Below are 21,160 nucleotides of genomic sequence, written 5' to 3' on the forward strand. Positions count from 1 at the left end.
CAATGATAAAAATTGGTGCAAAAGATACTTCGATTGAATTGTTCTGCGCGAGTTTCCATTCAGCCAATCAAGCCAGTACCAGCTCTTTGGAAAAGCTAGCCAACTCATCTAATTCCCACTCTTTACTACAGTCCTGCAATTTTGTAGTTGAAATATACTATTCAATCCCTTCTGAAAATTTCTATCGAGTCTTCTTCATCCTTTCAGGCAATTAATTCTAGATTGCATTGCAACAATCGAAATCTTCTCAACGATCTTGATCATTGCAGACCAAAAAAAGGGTAAAAGATATACATCAATCCTCATGTGTGGACTTAGATGGGAACTTTCAATGGGCAGATCACCTGTGCCCCAGGACCCTTCTCAAAGGTCTCTGAGACTGAGCTTTAGTCAGAGACTTGGACAGATCTGTGATTTACCTGGCTAAGTATCCAGGAAATGCAAGACAACTTAAAGCCTAGTCCAGCAGCTGGGTAATTCCACAACAGTCAATGGTCCTGATCACCCAATTATCAACCCAGCTTCAACCACCCACCCACACATCTATCTCCCCTTTGCTTGTTCATTTAATGAGTGGACTTTAATTCCACTCATTATCAAATAAGACAACTGAAGCCATAAGGTAACTTGACATCTTTTCCTAACTCTATTGCAATCTGTTGGGAGTTCTCCAGGAGACAGTGGGCTGTACATTTCTTCTTCAGCCAGGATCAGAAGATCCGAGAAAAAAAAAAGTGCAGTATTGTTAGGTCGAGATGCAGGCCAACAATTCACGGCATAAAAGAAAATTCATCTCCCCACTGCTCTTTGCAAATTATTAATTAATGACCAACCTGCCAGTAAAACTATTTCTATTTGTTCAATAGAAACCAACTCTAGTAGAACACATGCACTTCTGTTTGCATACAAAGAAATGTGGTCAGTAAACGCAGGCAAGGCAACTGTTCAGATCAGAGGTCACTGCAATGCAGCCAGGAAAAGCCATGTCCAAGGGAGGGATATAACACCCACCTGCCAAAAGCAAATGTCCATATAAGACATGAAGTGACAGAGTCAAGAATTTATACTAAACAATGCAGAATAAAATCATAAGTTTAGAAGTTTAATTACCTGCTTCATCAGTTGTAAACTTGAACTATGAAGGCAACTTGAATTTACTTTTAAATGACGCTCATAATTGGTTGCAAGTTTTTCAATTAACCATGGAAAGTAGCTAATCACAAAATTGGGAAGACCAGCTGCAATAAGCCAGAAAACTCCCTTATGTTGTTGCATACAAAAGAAATGTTTTGATGTGGTAACCAGTTAACTCAAGTGGTTGGAGTCAGTAATTATAATAATAAAATTGCAGGCTCAAAATCCACGCAGGCAGCTTTCTCAGTCTCAAGAAACCATACAAAGAAAGAGCAGAGATACATGGCATAAAGTTTGAGAGAAAGCCGACTCAATGAAGCTCTACAGTAAATATGGAAGGTCAACTAATTGAAGGAACAAAAGCTTACTATATAGTTGCCTACACCATAAGACTTCCCCAAGTTTTTGTACTTGCTTCCAGAGCACTGCAGCTAAAATTAAACTGTGACTGGAGGCCCTCTTACCATTAAAACAAAACAAAGAGCTGTGGATGCAGGAGATTTGAAACAAATGAAAACAGAAATTGCTGGAAGAACTCAGTGAATCTGGCAGCATCTGTACAGAGAAAACAGAATTAATGCTGCAAATCCCATGACCGTTTACTCGGAACAATTATTCTGTTCTCTCTCCAAAAGATGATGCTGGAAATGCTGAATTTCTCCAAGTAATTTGTTTTGGCTCTGTTATTATTTCCTGATTTGACTGATAAGTTTTATGGTGAACTAATACCTATTTCAACTTCATTCTATTGTGCTAATATGAACCAGTATCAATCGTTTAATAAAACAGTTTTAATTTAATCCCACACTGGTTTAATGCTAAATTCACAGCAATTTCATTGCTAGCACAAAGAACATCCAGGTATTATGCTATAGCCCTTTGCTGGAATAGCCTCCAACATGTTCTGTCCCAACTCAGCATTATACACAGAGCTTGCAGTTGTCCCAAAATGTAAGTTTTCACTGAGGTAAGCTACAGAGACGCCAGAAGTCTCAATCTTTCTTTTTTTATTTCAGCAGTCCCTTGATGACTTTCTTGGAACTCGTGTCAGGCATGCAGACAATGTAGGTGTTACCAACTGATGTTACCAACTGCCTATAACTCATGCTTTGATGCTGGCCATGTTGTTCTGTGAGAGGTGACATATCAGAGCACCTATTCTGCCACTGGATTTGTAGGACTTTGAAGAGGTGTTGCTGGTGATATTTCTAAAGGGGTTTGAGAAGCTGGCTGTACATTTCCTATGTACAGAAATAACATCAGAATGAATTAACATCAGAATGAATTAACATTCTAACAATAGAATAATGAATGGCCCATCAGGAGATGGTGGCGAGTTGCCTTCTTGAACTACTACTGCCCATTTATTGTAGGTAGACTCACAATTCCTTTAAAAACAGAGTTCCAGGATTTTGACTCAATAACATTGAAAGAACAGTGATATACTTCCAAGTCTGAATGGTGAGTGGACTGGAATAGAACTTACAAGTAGTGGTGTTCCCATATATCTGCTTGCCTTGACCTTCTAAATGGTAGTGGTCGTGGATTTGGATGGTGCTACTTAAAGACTCTTGTTGAATTTCTGCAGTGCATCTTGTAGATTGTTAACACTGCTGCTACCGAGTGCCAATGAAGGGAGTGAATTTAGTGCCAATTAAGTGGGCTGCTTTGTCCTGGATGGTGTCAGGCATCTCCAGTGTTGTTGGAGCTGCACTCCTTCAGGCAAGTGGGGGGTATTCCATTACACTTCTGACTTGTGCCTTGTAGATTTGTGGACAGGCTTTGGGGAGTCAGGAGAGTATGGTAATCTAATGATAATTACAAGTCTAGATAACCCTAAGCTTGGCAGTTCAAATCCTGCCAGGATACTGTTTGGAAACTGAATTTAATAAATATTATAGGCTGAAATCTTCCAGTATCTGGGTCATTGAAGCTGGGAAATAAAGCATAAATTGAGAGACATGCATCAGTACTCTAAAATTTCTGGTGCACATACATGAGCTGTAATAATTCCACAAAGTTTAAACTTTTGAAGGGCTGTTGTCCCCTCTGTGGGATGCTCTATGAATTAAGGCACTGATGCTGAGCTCCATAGTGGGGAAACAAAAACGTAGATTTGGCTGCCACTTTGCAGGACACATTTGTGTAGCCTTTGACCCTGTGATTCTGTTGTTTGCTATTTTATTTTTCTACCTTGCTCCTAATCGGACTTTGCCGTTTTCAAGCCTTCTGCTATGTTCTAATGAAACAACTTAGCTGCTTGAGAACCAGCAGTTCCTTTCTCTTTGAGACACTTTATAACTTTCCTGATATGATGCTCAGTGCCTCTAGCTCCTTACTTGTTGCTGGTTCTGGTCTTACTCTCTTGTTTACTGGTTGAGTAAAGATTTCCTACACTTAAAGTTTGGGAAGACTGAAGTCAATACAGTGTGAAGCTGGAGGAACACAGCAGGTCAGGCAGCATCAGAGGAGCAGGAAAGTCAACATTTCAGGTCGGGACCGTTCTTCAGGACTGGAGAGGGGGAAGGGAATTCAGAAATAAATAGAAGGAGGATGGGTGGGGCTGGGGAAAGGTAGGTGGGGTGATGATAAGTGGATGCAGATGGAGTAGTGGAGATTGGTCAGTGGAAAGAGTTGGGCGGATAGGTGGGAAAGAAGATGGACAAGGTTGTGTCAGGTCAAGGAGGTGGGGATGACAGGGAGGGTTGGACATGGGATGAGGCTGGGGGTGGGGAGATTTTGAAACTGGTGAATTCTATGTTTAGGCCATCGGGTTGTAGGCTCCCAAGGCGGAATATGAGGTGCTGCTCCTCCAGTTTACATGTGGCAAAATCGTGGCACTGGAGGAGGTCCAGGATGGACATATCACCAAGGTAACGGGAGAGGGAGTTAAAATAATTGGCAACCAGAAGAAGATGTTGTTGATTATAGTGTACAGACCGTAAATGGTCTGCGAATTGGTCACCGAGTCTGCGCTTGGTCTCAACAATGTGGCTTCCTCTACATCAGGAGCAATGGATATACTGTATCTGCAGGAACAGTATCTCCGCAGAATGGAGGAACAACACCTCATATTCCACCTTGGGAGCCTACAGCCCAATGGCCTAAACATAGAATTCACCAGTTTCAAAATCTCCCCACCCCCAGCTTCATCCCATGTCCAACCCTCCCTGTCATTCCCACCTCCTTGAGCTGACACAATCTGTCCATCTTCTTTCCCATCTATCTGCCCCACCCTTCCCACTGACCATTCCCCACTACACTTACCTATATCCACCTATCGCCATCCCCAGCCCCAGCCCTCCTTCCTCTATTTAATTCCCAGCTCCCCTTCGCCTCAGAGTGCTGATGAAGGGTCCTGACCAGAAACATTGACTTTCCTGCTCTGATGCTGCCTGACCTGCTGCGTTCCTCCAGCTCCATAGTGGGTTATCTCTCACTCCAGCATCCGCAGATCTTGCTATCTCTTTGGGAAGACTGAAGCTTTCCTGAATGGTCATGGCTCCAAACAACGTTTGCTAGCTGCAATGAAATATTTGCCTTCAAGATGAGCTGTGGTCACTGCGCAATGACTCAGACCATCTTGTGCAAGGGCTCATCTGCCACTAGTAGGCAACAATAGATGGGTACGTTTGTAATGACTTTTCCTGCAGTAGACAGCAGGGACACCCTTTTGTCATAATCGCAATCAGTCTCATCTCCTTTCTTGAAGATTGTGACAATCAAAACTTCGCAGATCTGCTGGCATGCTCACCCCCTTCCAGATGAGGGAGAAAAGGTGATGTCACTACTAGCTTGGAGTTTTTAAAAGTAATCAAGAGGAGATCAATTCCTTGTCAATGAAAATCTATGAATAGTTTAAAAACTAGCTCATCATTTAGAGATGATGTATTTAAGTCAAAAGGTAAAGAAGCTAGGCTTAAAGACATAATTTCAATATAAATCCCAAAAGTGCTAAAAAACTCAGCAGATCTGGCAGCATCTGTGGAGGGAGAAGAGAGTTAACGAAGAATCATTGTACGTAAAACATTATGTTTCTCTCTCCACGCCAGACCTGTTGAGTTTCACTAGCAATAACAACTTCTATTTCAGATCACCAGCATTTTGCTTTTAAATCAATACAAATTATTTTCATAATGGATAGCAAAATCAGTTCTTTCCCCCAAGAGGTGTATCTGAAATCAGCTCGTAAACTCAGCCTGTACACTGAGGAAATATAATCTTTTTTATCCTTAACATGAGCACTGAAACAACCATGAACCTAAAAGAGACAGCATACCTGTAAAAAAGAAATAAACCTGCCCATCTGGATCTGTGACTCCCCTTCCACCATACACGAATCTGTAACTAAAAAAGAGAAACAAGTTCACTGTGTACCACTACTTCAACAGCAATTACAGATGGAAAATGCAGGTCCAGCTAGTGAAGTTCATACTCCCATATTCACTGGATGAATAAAAAAACCTCGATGCTTATAGACTAGGTTTTTTTAAAATAAAAATGTTATAATGCCCTTCCATGGTCAACAAATTCTGAATTTGGACTTGAACCTCTGTTACATCTGGGCCAGATGTAACAGAGGACATAATCACTGTTCCATACCGTTAAGAGATATTAATTGGACATGTCTTAGTTAGTGCAGTAAGTTTCAGAATCTCTGAGACCCTCCTGGTTTAGGTACCAGCATAAGAGAACTCCAATTACTGTACCTGGGTTTAATTACATCATTAACCTAGCACGAATTGTACCTCCTTCCTGATCTTGGGCTAGTTCCTGGGTTTGGGTCAGTGGGAGTCCTGCATAATTGGGGTAGATTCTCCTGCCTCCACCTCGCACACCAGAGGTATGATCAGGCCCATCTGCACTCATACTCTTATTCTTTTCATAGATCAGGTTTCCTAACCTTATACCCATCGGTTAATTCAAAAGGATTGAACCCTGGTTGATTCATTTGATGTCTCCCTTGTAGCAAACAAGAACACCACCATTTTTTTTGTGTGTCTTGGGGACACTCAAGGCAACTGGCTTTCATCATATTTTTGAAAATTTGGGGATATACCCCAAAAGAGCCTTGGAGCCACAGGTGATAATCTGAGTTGAACCGCTCTATTACTAAAGCACACATGATCTCCTGAAATGTGACATGAAATTTGATACCAGTATGACAATTTCTTTTGGAAACCCAAACCTGGATATAAACAAATTAATTCCTGAATCACAACTTTTGTTGTGATTTTTCTCAAGGATACTGTCTCTGAAAACCAAATGGATAAGTCCCTCATGATTAAGAAACACCTATGCTCCAATTCCATTTTCCAGGGATTCAACACAATTAATATAAATCCTGCTAAATGGCTCAGAAATAGTTATTGGTTAACTGGGACCTAGTTGATTGAAGGCTGGGGCCTCCCAACAATTTGACATATCCTGATAATTAACTCTATTCCTATGTAGTCAATGCCAATACATCATTATTCTTGCCCGAATGTCCCAAATATCTACATAACCTGCAATTGGAATCTCAGAAATTCATTACAGTAACAGGGAAGGACAACTTTTTAGTCACCAGTGAGGAGCTGCAGGAACACAGCAGGTCAGGCAGCATCAGAGGAACAGGAAAGTTGATGTTTCGGGTCAGGACCCTTCGTCATTTGCCAAAACAACATCAACTGTCTGTGGGAAGGTTTCCACCTCCTCATCAAAACGTCATTTTTTGCGTAATACCACATGGGGTCCTTCTCAGCTTCAGATAATGCTGCCTGACGCAAGCTCCTCCTTGCTGGATCTACTGGTTGTGCTTCAAACAGAGAAGACCTGTTAAACACCACCTCCTTCCTCATTCAAATCCCTATAAATACTCTCTGATAATCAACCTTCAAATTGTCTCCCATTACAAATTTATCTGGCTAGTCTGATCAGCTTGGGATCTACAGATGCAACACAATCCAGTAGTTTTTTTTTTGATTCGTTTGTGGTATGTGGGCAAGGCTGGCTGGCTGGCCAGCATTTATTGGCCGTCCCTATTGCCCTGGAGGAGGTGGTGGTGGTGAGCTGCTTTCTTCAACTATTGCAGTCCACCTGCTGTGGCTTGACCCACAATGCCATTAGGGAGGGAATGCCAGGATTTTGACCCAGTGACAGTGCAGGAATGGCAATATATTCCAAGTCAGGATGACAAGTGGCTTGGAGGGGAACTTGCAGAGGGTGGTGTTCCCATACATCTTCTGCCCTTGTCCTTCTAGATGGAAGTGGTCATGGATTTGGAAGGTGCTGTCTGAGGATCTTTGGTGAATTTCTGCAGTGCATCTTGTAGATGGTACCCAGTGCTGTCTAAGCGTCAGCAGTGGAGGGAGTGGGTGCTTGTGGTTGTAGTGCCAATCAAGCAGGCTGTTTGTCCTGGATGGTGTCAAGCTTTCTTGAGTGTTGTTGGGGCTGCACTCATCGAGGCAAGTGGGGAGCATTCCATCACACTCCTGACTTGTGCCTTGCAGATGGTGGACAGGCTTTGAGAAGTCAGGAGGTGAGTGATTTGTTGCTTCTAACTATTACTATTACTAGCTTGTGACCTGTTCTTGTAGCCACTGTGTTAATGTGGTGAGTCCAGTTGAGTTTCTGGTCAATGATAACCCTCAGGATATTGACCGTGGGGGGGATTCAGTGATGGTAACACCATTGAATGCCAAGGGGTGGTGGTTAGATTGTCTGTTATTTGAGATGGTCATAGCCAGACATTTTTGTAGTGCCATTGTTACTTGCCACTTGTCAGCCCAAGCCTGGATATTGTCCAGATCTTGTTCCATTTGAACATGGACTGAAGTAATCCAAGAAATTCATCCCACAGCATTTTAGTCACCTCAACCCTCGCATGTCTTCCAGAATCCACTAGAAATTCCCGAGGCAAGTAATTTCCCCCCAAAAAAATCCAGTCATTCAACGGGCAAATTAGGAATGACTCCTACAGTAACAAGACTATTAATGTTGTCACATTTTAAATTAACCCTACAGAATGAAATGGGTAACCAATTCTAATGATACTTCTTTATTCTGCAACCTTTTTGAAGAGAGCTTCTCATGACCTAACAACATCAGTAACTACATTGCTCTTACACCTCTTAGGTTAAACGTCAGCTCTCGTCTTATAAAATTTGAAACACTTCACACTTCCTACACCATGATTATTAAAAAAGGCAAAACTATTGGCTTGTCCCACAAAGACTGTATATTCTGCAGGGGCACTATTCTAATGCTATATAGTTGCTTTTCCACTTCCAATATTCACCCTTTACATGTACTACTTCTAAGAAAAAAATCTCAAATTGTTCGCCTCAAATCAAACTTAACCTCCAGACCTTCACTTTTACTGATCTTTTACCATCTTCCTCACCACAACTTCTTTTTTCCCATATCAAACTCTCCATTTCTCCAGATTCTCTGGGAGATTCCAAACTGGGGCCTGTTACTAATATGCTGGTGACTCAATCTATGATCATCCACAACAGTTGCAGCATCCTTTATTTTACGCTCATGTCTTTTTTATTCATTCTGGTGGGGCCTTTTGCCAGAGACAATATTTTTAAATTCTTACTTCTGAACTATTTCCCCAAGATTCTCAAAGTCTTCATAACCTTCATTGACTTAGTTTTCTTTTCAACTTTCTAAATTGCTGTATCTAGGCTTCTGGTACTAACTCACAGGCAACAAGAACAGTATTCTTTCCGCAGTCACAGTTTCTGTTCTTCTGAAAGAAATGAATACACCTTCAAAGCTTTTCCCACAAAAGCAGTCGTACCTTCTTTCACCCATTTCAGTTTTACAGCAACTTTCTCAAATACACAGATTATTATTTCTACCTCTTCTTCGTTCAAATTTGGGTCCCAAGCAAATATTCTTTGCCAAATCAAAAAATCTCAGGCAATCCTCACAATTCTCTTCCAAAGTTCTAAGACTTTTTCCAACTAATTCAAGTTTTGTATTTCTAGTTTACTTATTAATCTCTTTTGAATTCAAGATTTTGCAGTTCTCTCTTTACAATTCTGTTTTTTCTAATCAATTTACTAATCTGACCTGAATGAGTTGATCCTTAAGCTTCAGGTGCTGCACCATGAAATTCAAAAATGTATTGTTCTAAATTCCGATCCTACATTCCTTTGCCACAGCCTTAACATTAACCTTTGTTAATTGTTCAAAGGCACCAAGAGATAAATCTATTCTTTCCAAAATTGTTTGTCTATCAGAAGGCATCCAAATCGATTGCCACTGAATACAGCAAAAGTAAAACTGAAATCTTGTTTGTTTAAATTCTGGAAAATTCTAATGTAGATACCAGACAACCCCCAATCTGTTACAATTCCCCTAGAAAGGAATAGACATGAACCAATGGTAAGAAAACCAATATACAGGATTTCATATCTGTTTTTACAGTAACAAGTAAAAGAAAATCAAAATAGTTCAAATGGGAAGAAAATTTCAAATTAGGTAAATTGCACCTTAAATATTCAATGCAAAGATTACTTTATATAGTTAAAAGCACACATTACTTCCTGCACAAATGGGGTTGATTGTCTTACTGTTCTTCCAACATGGCCTTGACTACACAAAATTTCTCATATTCCACTCCATTTCAGGCCTTCAACTGCTTTCACTTGAAGCCGCATCCCATCCAAAGTCCTTGGATGATGTCACCACTAAAAAAGGTGGACAAATCTTCTCTTACTTGAGTTATAACCATCCTGATGGTACAGAACTCAAGACACTCCCTTCTCCAAACTCTCAGCCTTTCTTGGTGGGCTCTGGCCACCCCAAAAGAGCAGCAATGGGTTTTCTCAAACCCACAATCCCTTTCCCCTCTAGTCTTCAGCTCTGCTTTTTCCAACTGTATAATACACCGAGTAACACAGTCTTTACATTATTTTCAGAACCTCCTTCAACACCAGAGAGAACGTTGCTTGTTTTCTCTGTACATGGATTCTATACTTCATGAACTGCAAACAGGAAAAAAGAACAGGGTCACCCAAACTAACTACAGTTAGTTTTTTTTTTAATCCTTTCCTTCATTATTGTTCATCCCCACGGTAACCTCAAATAATCGAGGCATTTCTTGGATCAACACAATGTCATTATCAGAAAAGTAATTAAGAATACTTAATTAATAATTAATGAATAGGTGTATTCATTTCTTTCAGAATACTTCCCAGTCCACTTTGGTCTTAAAGGGTCATTACACAGAAGAAGACAGGTTTATCCCAAAGCACATGCATCCTCACACCATCCCTTCACCTCCATAATTCATCACCTCAAACCTCTGTGTTAAATTCCACCTGTCACTTATCCACACAGTCTGTTGCAATCAAATGGCATCATCTTCAATGCAGGCCACAACTTAAAGTTTGGTAACGTCATCAAGTTTTGAAATTTTGCTCTATATTCCAATATCCAAGTCACAGGAAAATGCAGTGACTGTAGCAGTGACCTTTATTAGGCAATAACACTGCCTCCAATGGCCCAGTTTGTAAAATTACCATTTACCACATCTCACTGTTTTCTGTCCTTAACCAATTTTTTTTTCTCCAAAGTTGACTGTTACCCTCCTATTCCATTAACCTCAATTTTTTTTAACCAGTCTTGTATGGCAATTTGTCAAACATTAATTCCATAATAGACAACATCCATTGCATTTCCTTTTTCAAGCTGTTACTTAGCAACAAATCAGTCAATCACAATGTGTCCTTTACAAAAGATGTTGACTCTCCGTAATTAACCAAAAATATTCCAAGTGCCTGTTATTTTCTTTCCTTGATTATTTCTAAAACTTTACCCACCACTGATGCTGAGTTGACTGCCCAGCAGTTATTAGGACTGTCCTTACATTCTTTCTTGAAAAAAGGTATCACACTTGCCACAATCCAATCCTCAGGAACTCTCTCTGTATCAGAGAAATGTTGAAAGATTATGGGTAAATTCTTCCGTTACCTTTATTTCTACCACTTGCAACCTCCAGACCATCGAATCAACAGAATCGTATCAAATTCATCATACATCTTCCTTCTTTTGTTTAATCATATTCTCTCTTTCCCTGGATAAACCAGGAGTCCTGGTTTTGGTTCCCCAACCTTGTTGAAATATAGCCAGACTGAAAAGATATCATCTCCTGATACAACAATCTTTATAAAAGGTGTTCCTTAAAGACACTTAAGCTATTTGGCCCAGGCCATTCCACAGAAAAAGATTCAACAATGGCTCCTTCCCAACTGGAATGAGAAGACACTGGTTAAGCAAGTCATCCTGAACAAATGAGGATTGCCTCTCCTGTCTTTACCTTTTACTCTTGCATTATTCAATTCGATGTTTGGGTGAAATGCCCTAAGATCTCCAATGTACATTTCTTGCACATCTGTAATTTCTCTTCAGTTTTGCTCCTCTTGCTCTCTCAATTTGAAAATCTACGAATACCCCAGGAGCACAATCATATGCTCTTCAATTCTCTACTCAGTGAGAATAAATTCTGTCCTTGGCCCATCAAGGCCTCTCTTTCCAGCACTAATGACTCTAATCTGTACTGCTACCCCGCCTCCCATTTCTCCTTCCTATCTTTCCTGAACATTTGACTTCCTTGAATATTAAGTACCCAGCACTCACCTGCTTTAAGCCAAGCTTTTCTTATTGCAACTACTTTATATTTCTACACTGTTATTTGTGCTCACAGCTCAACTTTTATTCACGTTATGTTTACACATGCATTCTAAACTTGTCTTTGTTCACCTCGTATTTATTCTTACTCCACTATCTACATCGTTCTCAAATACCAGCCTACACTCTCCATCCATAGACCTTCTTCTACTTCAAAATGTTGGTTCCCATCCCTCTGCAAATTTAACTTAAACCCACCCGTGACCACACTGGTGCACCTCCCCACAAGGGGTGTAATTCCAGTATGGTTGAGGTACAACCTTTTGATTAATTACCGCCTGCTGCAAAATTACGTCCTGACTGGTCCCAGTGTTGGTACTGGTAATGCACCACAACTTTTGGCTCACTCCCTTCTCCCTGCAGAATATTTTGCACCCTCCCTATGAAGATGTAAATGTAAACATTTCAAGTAGAGTACAAAACTAACCTCCTTCTCCATAGAACAGAAGCCCATTGTAAAATTTAGTTTCAGCCTGAAAAGAGAGAAATCATTTTTAAACTTTTTTTAAAAAGTAAGGCATTTTTAGCTTAGCTAACTTATACGTTTTTCCCCTGAAACACAAGGTAACTTTAAAAACATTTTAAAAATGCTGCTTTCCTTAGCACATAGGAAACAAAAGGTGTAAAGTTTTTACCTCATATTTCAACTTCTTTACTTCACAACAAAGAGCAGCATACACCGTAATCACTTTATTCAGGACCTACAATAGACATTTTCACTTAATTAGCAAACAGTCAAATTATAGCATTATCCACTAGCAACATAACTCCACATTTTAGACCTTCTACAGTTACTCATTTCGATAGCAAAGCTTTCATTTATTCTTACATTTAAATCCAACACAAAAACGCAAGTGTGACTTCAACTTTGTTGTATGGAAATTTCCCGTCGTAACCCTTCATACAAATGCAGTGATCACTAACACATTTAGCTAACCTGAGCTGTCAATTTAAACAAAGTGATAAGCTATCACTGCCTCAGTACCACATCTGAAACCAGATATACATAGAAAACTTGTATCTTTTTGACAAATTAATTCTGTAACTATAGCTAACTAGCAAAGATCCACAAAACATATTATGTAACTGAGATACTGGGAACTGCAGATGCTGGAGAATCTGAGATAACAAGGTGTAGAGCTGGATGAACACAGCAGGCCAAGCAGCATCAGAGGAGCAGGAGGATTGACGTTTCGGGCAGAAAAACGAAGAAGGGTCTGAAGAAGGGTCTAGGCCCAAAACGTCAACCTTCCTGCTCCTCTGATGCTGCTTGGCCTGCTGTGTTCATCCAGCTCTACACCTTGTTATCTCATTATGTAACTAGTGTCTTTATTGCACAAGTATGTTTTTAAAATCCCTAATTCATCATGAAAATACCCCTTTATACTGCCCCCATCAGAGCTTACCTTTCCCGGCCCATTCCTCCCTCTTTGCTACCACGCTGTATGCTCCTCCTCTTCATAAACCACACTCTCCATCCCTGGCTGTTGATCCTTCCAACACTACCTTTTTCTCCTTCCCATGTTGTCTCTTACTCTCGCGCACACACACACCCCTCCATGGTATACCTTCTGAATTACAATGGGCCATTTCCCTCTCTCATCATATACCCAGTTATCAAACCCAGTAGGCAAGGTCAGAAGTCAATAAGTAGACCGAGTAGAGGCAACGTCAGGGGCTTGAGTCCAGTAACCGAAGCCAAAATAGCATCTTCATCTTACTCAGCGATCATTACAGGTTCCCCTTAACGTATCATTTTATGCTTTCAATGACTGTGGTTCACCTGTTCAGCTTTCCTCTTTACAGCATCAACCCAATAACAGATAATGGAAAATGGCAAGAGCCATGGTCGGAAACTACTTTCAGAATGGCAAACTCCACCCACAAAACCAAACCACCAACTAAAAATACAGACAGAAAATATATTAATATTCTAGATTCATTAAAATGTATTGACAATATAGAAACATAACTGATATAATATTTAAATGTGATTGACAAATTTATTACTGGATATCAACTTACTTTATTTTCAGTTTTAATAAGCTCCAGCAACGAAGATTGTTCATATGGCAAAAGCTAAAACAAAAATTACAAAGTGCTTAATCACAATTCTGCATGACCCCCCACACAAGTAATTCAATCATGCTGTAATATTCAATACTGTATAACACTAAAACTGTACTCTCCCCTCTTTATCACTTTCTCCTTCCCAGTCAATGCAGCAACTCCCTCACTGGCAAGCAGTTACATGGTGTCAGTCATCTGTTGCTGTCTAACAGTTTCAGTTATTTACATCAGCCACTGTCAAAACATGCCCACAAGTACCACAATGAGCCTGATCCCCTTACCCAATACCCACATAGACAAGGATACAGAAAGTGGCATTCTTGAAGCAATAAAGTGGATGGTGAAATGTACCTCCACTACAAAGTACAGTCTGACTGGCTTGCCAGCTCAATTAAGAGTCAGTCACAAGTTGAGTCAGTCAACCCAGTCATAGGGCATAGTACAAAAAAGACAGACCAAGTAAAGATGGAAAATTTACTTCCCTCTAACTCATTAGTGTACCAATTCAGTTTTTAAATGACAATCCACCAGTTCCATGGCCAGTTTAACCAAAGTTAGCTTATTTTTTAAAAAAATCAAATTTAATTAAATTGCCATATTCTTGGGATTGTAGCCCTACATTCTGTGTGCATTCCAGATCAAAAAGATGCCCTATCCGATCGATGATCAATTTTCCCTCAGGCTGATGGTGATACCATAAGGCAGGACAACATTTGACCAGATTAGAAATATTGCATAAACGTCCTGATACGACCTCAGTACTGCCTCAGTTTGTTACAGACTGCACTTATCCAGAATGAAACCTTCAACATCACATTTAGCTTTCGCTAAAAGCTGCTGCAAATCCACCTGAAAGTGGACATCTCCACAGGCTTTTGACACTTCTCTCATGTTAGCCTCATTGAAACAGGTGACCAAAACAGTTCAGCAGGTTGCTTAGTTTCTAAGTAATTATACTATTAATGATAGAGTCAGAGTCACATAGCACGGAAATAGGCCCTTCGGTCCAACCAGTCCACGCCAACCATAATCCCAGACTAAACTAGTCCCACCTGTCTGCACTTAACCCATATCCCTCCAAACATTTTGTATTCACATACTTATCCAAATGTCTTTTAAACGCTGTATCTGTACCCCTATCTACCACTTTCAGAAGTTCATTCCACATATATACTGTGCTCTGTGTGAAAAGTTTGCCCCTCATGTCTTTTTTTAAAAGCTTTCTCCTCTCACCTTAAAAATAAACCCTTTAGCCTTGAAATCTCCCACCATAGGGAAATGACACCTGCCATTCACCTTCTCCATTCTCCTCATGATTCTATAAGTCTCTATTAGGTCACCCGTCTACCTCCTACAATCCACTGAAAAAAGTCACAGCCTATCCTTATTAATCAAATCCTCCAATCCTGGCAAATCTTTTCTAAACCCTCTCCAGTTTAATAATATCCTTCCCATAACAGGGTGACCAGCATGGACATAGCACTTGACAAGAGGCCTCACCAATGTCCTGTACAACTCATCATGATATCCCAAATCCTATACTCAAAATACTGAACAATGAAGGTAAGCATGTTAAATGCCTTCTTAACCACCCTGTCTATATGATGCAAACTTCAAAGAATTTTGTACCTGAACCCCTAGCTCTCTGTTCTACAATACTACCCAATGTCCTAGCTTTAATTGCATAAACCACTGGAATTTCTCCTTCCAAAAGGAGACCTTTAATCTTGTTAGATACCATTAGTATTTAAATAGAAGCCCAAGCACTAAACGATTAACTGGAGTCACAGTGTGATACAGCATGGAAACAGACCCTTTGGTCCAACTAGTCTGTGCCAACCATGATCCCAAACTAAACTAGTCCCACCTGCCTGCACTTGGCTCATATTCCTCCAAATATTTCTTAATCACATACTTATCCAAACGTTTTTTAAAAGTTGTAACTGTACCCATATCCACATCCTCTGGCGTTTATTGCACAAATGAACTACAGTGTAAAATAAAAGCTGCCCCCCATGTCTTTCCTGAATCTTTGTCCTAAAAAGAACCATAGCACTAGATTTCATGTTTTAAACAAAAAAAAAGGGGGCTGGCTTCTATAATGAATAGAAAAATTAATTAAACAAATAAAGCACCATTAACACAATGGTTTCTAACTACTTGTGCTATAAACCAGTTCTACTTTTTTCAACCTCAACCCAAAGGATTCCCTTAGAAGTTATAAGAATGTTGAAAATTCACCAATATCTCCTGGATCTAATCTACTGATATGCCGCAGCTGTCTAGAATTCACTTTAGTTTTCCAGCTATTTTCCAAAATAAGATTGGATGGAATCCTTCATTAGATGTTTGGCTCAACAACGTTGCAATTCTTCATTAAGACCATGACTGTGGATATAGCAAATATCTAACTGCCTTCTAAGCTAATTATGCTGACTGCTTTCTGACACAAGGTACCATAAGGACCACTGTTTTTCCTCTAGTTTATTTCCCCCACACAAATTTCAAACAAAGCTCATGCCCCATTTGCATTTTGCATGGCAATCAAACCAAATCTATAACCACAGCAGAAATAAAAACAGAAATTGCTGGAGAAGCTCAGTATGTCTGGCAGCTTGGACGTTCTGAGGAAGGGTCACTGGATCTAAAATGTTAACTCTGATTTCTCTCCACAGATGCTGCCAGACCTGAGCTTTCCCAGCAATGTCTGCTTTTGTTTCCGATTTCCAGCATCCGCAGTTCTTTTGAGTTTTTATTCTGAACTATAGCAACCCGTGTTCAAACGCAGAAAGCCATGGCTGACAAGTAGCAAGTAACATTCACACCACATATGTTCTAAATGATGACCGCCTCAAAGAGACAATCTAATCATTTTTCCTTGACAAGACAATCTATTAGTCGTTCAGACCTCACTGTAAATTAATGGTTCGTTCGTTGTCTCAGTTATCTAACAGTTTAGAAATATCCTTGAACTCTATATGGGCCAGCAGCAGGCAGGTGGGACTAGTTTAGTTTGGGATTATGTTCGGCATGGACTGGATGGACCGAAGGGTCTGTTTCTGTGTTATATGACTTTATGACTCTATGACTATTATGACTCTATGTTTCCATCTACAGGTACATGAAAATACTTGAAAAATTCTCTCGAAGTCAGGTCAGGTGTTTTCAAAATGATTAAAGCAATTCCAGATTGTGGTTTCACATCACTGGAATGTAAGACTCAATCACAGTTCTGAAATAAATTTGATAAACAACATTTATTTAAAAATTGTATCCCTTCCAACATTCTCAACTCAATTCTTTGCTTCTGTCACTGTTGGTTGGTTGTTCCCCCATGTGTGTTAGTTTAAGATATTAATTAGGTATAAAGTGGTCTTTGAAAAAAAGAAAAAAAGTGATTAATCATTCAATCACAGGATGATTAATTTTAGTTAACATAAAGTTATCTGGCCCAAGTAGTCTAGATCAAAGGTTGGCAGTAAAACCATAAATACGCAATGCAAGACCTTCAAAGAAGAATAGTTCAGGAACAGACTGAATATATTCACATGGGACAAAAAGAAGCAGCATTCAATCTATATCACCCTGGATGACAAAAGTATAGACTTGAAAAACAAAGCTTGTAATAGGGTTCATTATAGAGAATAAAAACCGAAAGGACTGCGGATGCTGTAACCGGACCCGAAATGTTAACGCTGCTTTTTCCTTCACAGATGCTGCCAGACCTGCTGAGCTTTTCCAGCAACTTTGTTTTTGTTCATTATAGAGAACACTGCTGAATGTAAAAGAGAGAGAGAATTGAGAAGTGAATAGCGTGACAAAGATAACACACTGAAAATAGATTAAATGATGGCAGCCATCTCTTAGGACTGATTTGACTTTGGTCAACTCAGCATTAAGCATCACCTTGTGAGACTCAGGAGTCCTACTATGAGTTGGCAGGGTCTCTGCTGCATTTAGTACAGGGAAAGATAGCAGGCTGAGAAGGTGCATGATTCAGTGGCCTCTGTTTTCTTTAAATCCTGTTGGTCAGGTGAGTTTTTTCAATTCTGCTCACCTCATCCAATGTCCTTCCAAACAGTCAGCCTCTCAGTATCCTGCCCATCTGCACTGTCTCCCAGAAGTTAGTGTCAATAGCCATAATCTTCATATCTCACTTGCAGATGTCCCTTTAGTAGAGGTATGAATGCCCAAGAGATCTTGAGTCAATGATGAGTTCACCATACAGAATTGATTGTAGTTAATTTTGCAGTTTTGACTGAACGTTTATGGAGTCTGCTTCAAAAAGGGCTACAGTCCCATGCAGCGACTTCTTACATCGACAGCCAGGGAGAAGCAGAGTCTTCCTTCGCCTGTTCTGCCATGGAGGATTTTCTTGGAATGCACTTCACAGAATCACACAATTGTTGCAGCACAGGAGGCGGCCATTTGACCAATCATACCTGCACTAGTTCTATTACCGAGTGCCAAAGGATATCCTACCTTTGCCCGATATCCTTGCATGCTATTTCTATCCAAATAACCATCCAATGCCCTTTTGGATGTCTCAATTGAACCTGTCTGCACCACATTTCCAGGCAGTACATTCAAGACTATTTTCTGTGTGAAAAAGTTTTTTCACCTGTCACCTTTGCTTCATATGTACGTCATTTAATGAGCCATTTTGTTCTTTTGTCTTTAACAATCAGGGATGGTTTCACCCCACCTACTCTGTCCAGTCCACTCATGATTTTGAAAACTTCTATCAAATCTTCTCTCCAAGCAGAACAGTCCCAACTTCTTCAATCTATCCTCATAACTCAAGTTTTTCATTCCTGGAACCATTCTTGTAAATTGCTTCTGAGCTCTCTCTAATGCATCTCTCCTACAATGTGGCACCCACAAACGTACACAGTACTGCAGCTGAGGTCTAACAAGTGTCTTACACAAGTACACCATCATCACCTGGCTCTTGTATTCTCTGCCCTCTATTAACAAAGTCAAGAACACAATTAATCATTACTCTCTCCACTTCTCCTGCCACCTTCAATGATCTGTACATACATACAGCCAGGTACTTCTGTTCCTGCACCCTCCTTTGAATTGCACCCAAACTTTGTATAGTCTTTCAATGCTCTTTTGACAAAAGTGCATCACCTCACACTTCTTTGCATTTTAACTTCATCTACCTCCTTTCCAAACACTCCAACTTGTCAATGCCCTTTTGAAGTTCTGCATGGTCTTCCTCACAGTTTACAATTTTTCCAGGTTGAGTGTTAACTGCAAACTTTTAAATTGTACTGTTCACACTAGAATATTTTACCAGGAAAAGCAAGGGTCCCAATACCAACCTCAGGAAACTCTACCACAAAACCATCTTCCAGCCCAAAAGATATCCATTGTCCATTACTCTCCGTTTAATACCACATAGCCAATTTTGCATCCACATTTATACTGTCACTTTTTTACCATGACCTGTAACTTTCCTCAACACTCTCGTGTTGGGACTGCATCAAACACCTTCTGGAAATTCATGTTAACCACATCACTCCGTTCTTAAGCCTCTTGGAAAAACAGTAGCAATTAATTAAACAATTCCTTCTTCAGAAATTGATGCTGATTCTTCCAACCAACACGCCTTTTTCCACATGATTACTAATTCCATTGCAAATAATTGTTTTTAAGCTTCCCACCACCTAAGTTAAACTAACTAGTCTATAATTGCTAGGACATTCTTTACAACCTTTCTTGAACAAGGCCGTAACGTTTGCAATTCTCCAGTCTTCTGGCACTTCCCTCAAGTCTAGGGAAAACTGAAAGATCAGGGCCAGTGCTCCAGAAATTTCTCCCCTCACTTCCTTCAAAATCCTTGGATGCATCTCATCCAGTCTCAGTGCCTTGTCAACTTTAAGTGCCAATCTATCCGAGACTTCTTCCCATATTAATCTTGAACATTTCTAGTGAGATTCCTTCTGTCACTATGGCTTAGGCAGCATCCTCCTCTTCTGCAATAAAAAGAGAGGTGCCAAGTACTCATTCAGCCAGGCCTCTGTCTCCATGTGTAAATCCCCTTTTTGATCTCTGATCGGTCCCACTCCTCCCTTAACTACTCTTACTTTATCTAATACCTCCACCCAATGCTGCTTCTGGGAGGGCCAACCATGGTGGTAAGGAGCTTCTAGCATCATCACACAAGGGTGCATCAGAGCATGGAAGGCTCCTCACAACGTCAAGGAGAAGCTGAAAGCAATTAAATTTATGCTAAATCTTATGAACATTGTTTAGGCCCCATCATTGTGAACAATTCTGGATAAATGTTAAGGAGGATGTTGAAGTCTTTGAGGGGACACCAAGCAATTTTACAACAATCATACTAGAAATACAGCACTTGCAAAGAGGCTGGGAAGCTGCGGTTGTACTTAGATTAGAGAAGATTAAGGGAATTCTGATTTCAGTAGACTGCAAACCAGAACTAATTATGCACATCAATGCTGTGAGGGATGAATCCTCTTCAGAAAACGCATGTTAAGTTTTAACATACCATGCAGCATTTTTACATTTCATTTCTCCATGTAACAAGTATCTGTGAAAACTTTGAAAAATTGTTAAACTGAAAAATATTTAATTAACACAACTGCCAAGATTTTGCATTGCTTACAGCATAACAGATAGGCTAACAGCATACACTGTTATCACAAAGTAAACATGTACACAATTGGATGGGGAAATGCAGTACTTTGTACATTCACTCTTTTACTTTCAAACATATCTTTCTATCTCAAGCTCTATCATGTTAATGACATGCAGAAATCATCATAAAAAACTTCCTGGTTTAGATTCAGTTGGTTCAATGATGATTTATTAATCGACTAGTTTAAACGTCTCATTCACATTTGCAGCAATTCCTAAGTAGAGGGCACGAGATTGGTTCACATCCTAATGACAGCAAGTCAAAACTCAAAAGCCCAGAAAAACTCAACACTACTGTCAAAGTTCCAGTCATTAAGATTAGACTTTCTTAAAGATACCTTGAGAGCTATTGGATCCAGAGTGAAATCCCAGACATCCCCAACTGAGTCATCCAATGCATCTTCAATTCCTTTCAACTGATTGGTGTATTCCTCAAGAAATCTTCCATAATTCTTAAGCTGAACTTCAGCATGGATTCCTAAGCAGAAAGCCAGAGGTTTGGAGACATGCATTAATTTGCTTCAGAGATAGTAGGAACTGCAGATGCTGGAGAATCTGAGATAACAAGGTGTAGAGCTGGATGAACACAGCAGGCCCGAAA

At 40.0% G+C, this 21,160-nt stretch overlaps 1 protein-coding gene across 1 annotated transcript in view; it reads right to left on the reverse strand.

The window, feature by feature from the left end:
• Positions 1-5,312: 5,312 nt before the first annotated feature.
• Positions 5,313-21,160, reverse strand: part of LOC125485798 (WASH complex subunit 4-like) — an 18,789-nt gene continuing 2,941 nt past the window's right edge. Inside the window, exons 2-6 of the mRNA XM_048610521.1 lie at positions 20,898-21,037; positions 13,846-13,899; positions 12,456-12,521; positions 12,248-12,293; positions 5,313-5,481 (exon numbers count right to left, since the gene is read on the reverse strand). Coding sequence (XP_048466478.1) covers positions 5,396-5,481; positions 12,248-12,293; positions 12,456-12,521; positions 13,846-13,899; positions 20,898-21,037 — 392 coding nt within the window. The 3' untranslated portion in view covers positions 5,313-5,395. The remainder of the gene's footprint in view (positions 5,482-12,247; positions 12,294-12,455; positions 12,522-13,845; positions 13,900-20,897; positions 21,038-21,160) is intronic.

Source organism: Rhincodon typus, chromosome 22, assembly GCF_021869965.1.
Source record: "Rhincodon typus isolate 14 chromosome 22, sRhiTyp1.1, whole genome shotgun sequence".
NCBI lineage: Eukaryota > Metazoa > Chordata > Chondrichthyes > Orectolobiformes > Rhincodontidae > Rhincodon > Rhincodon typus.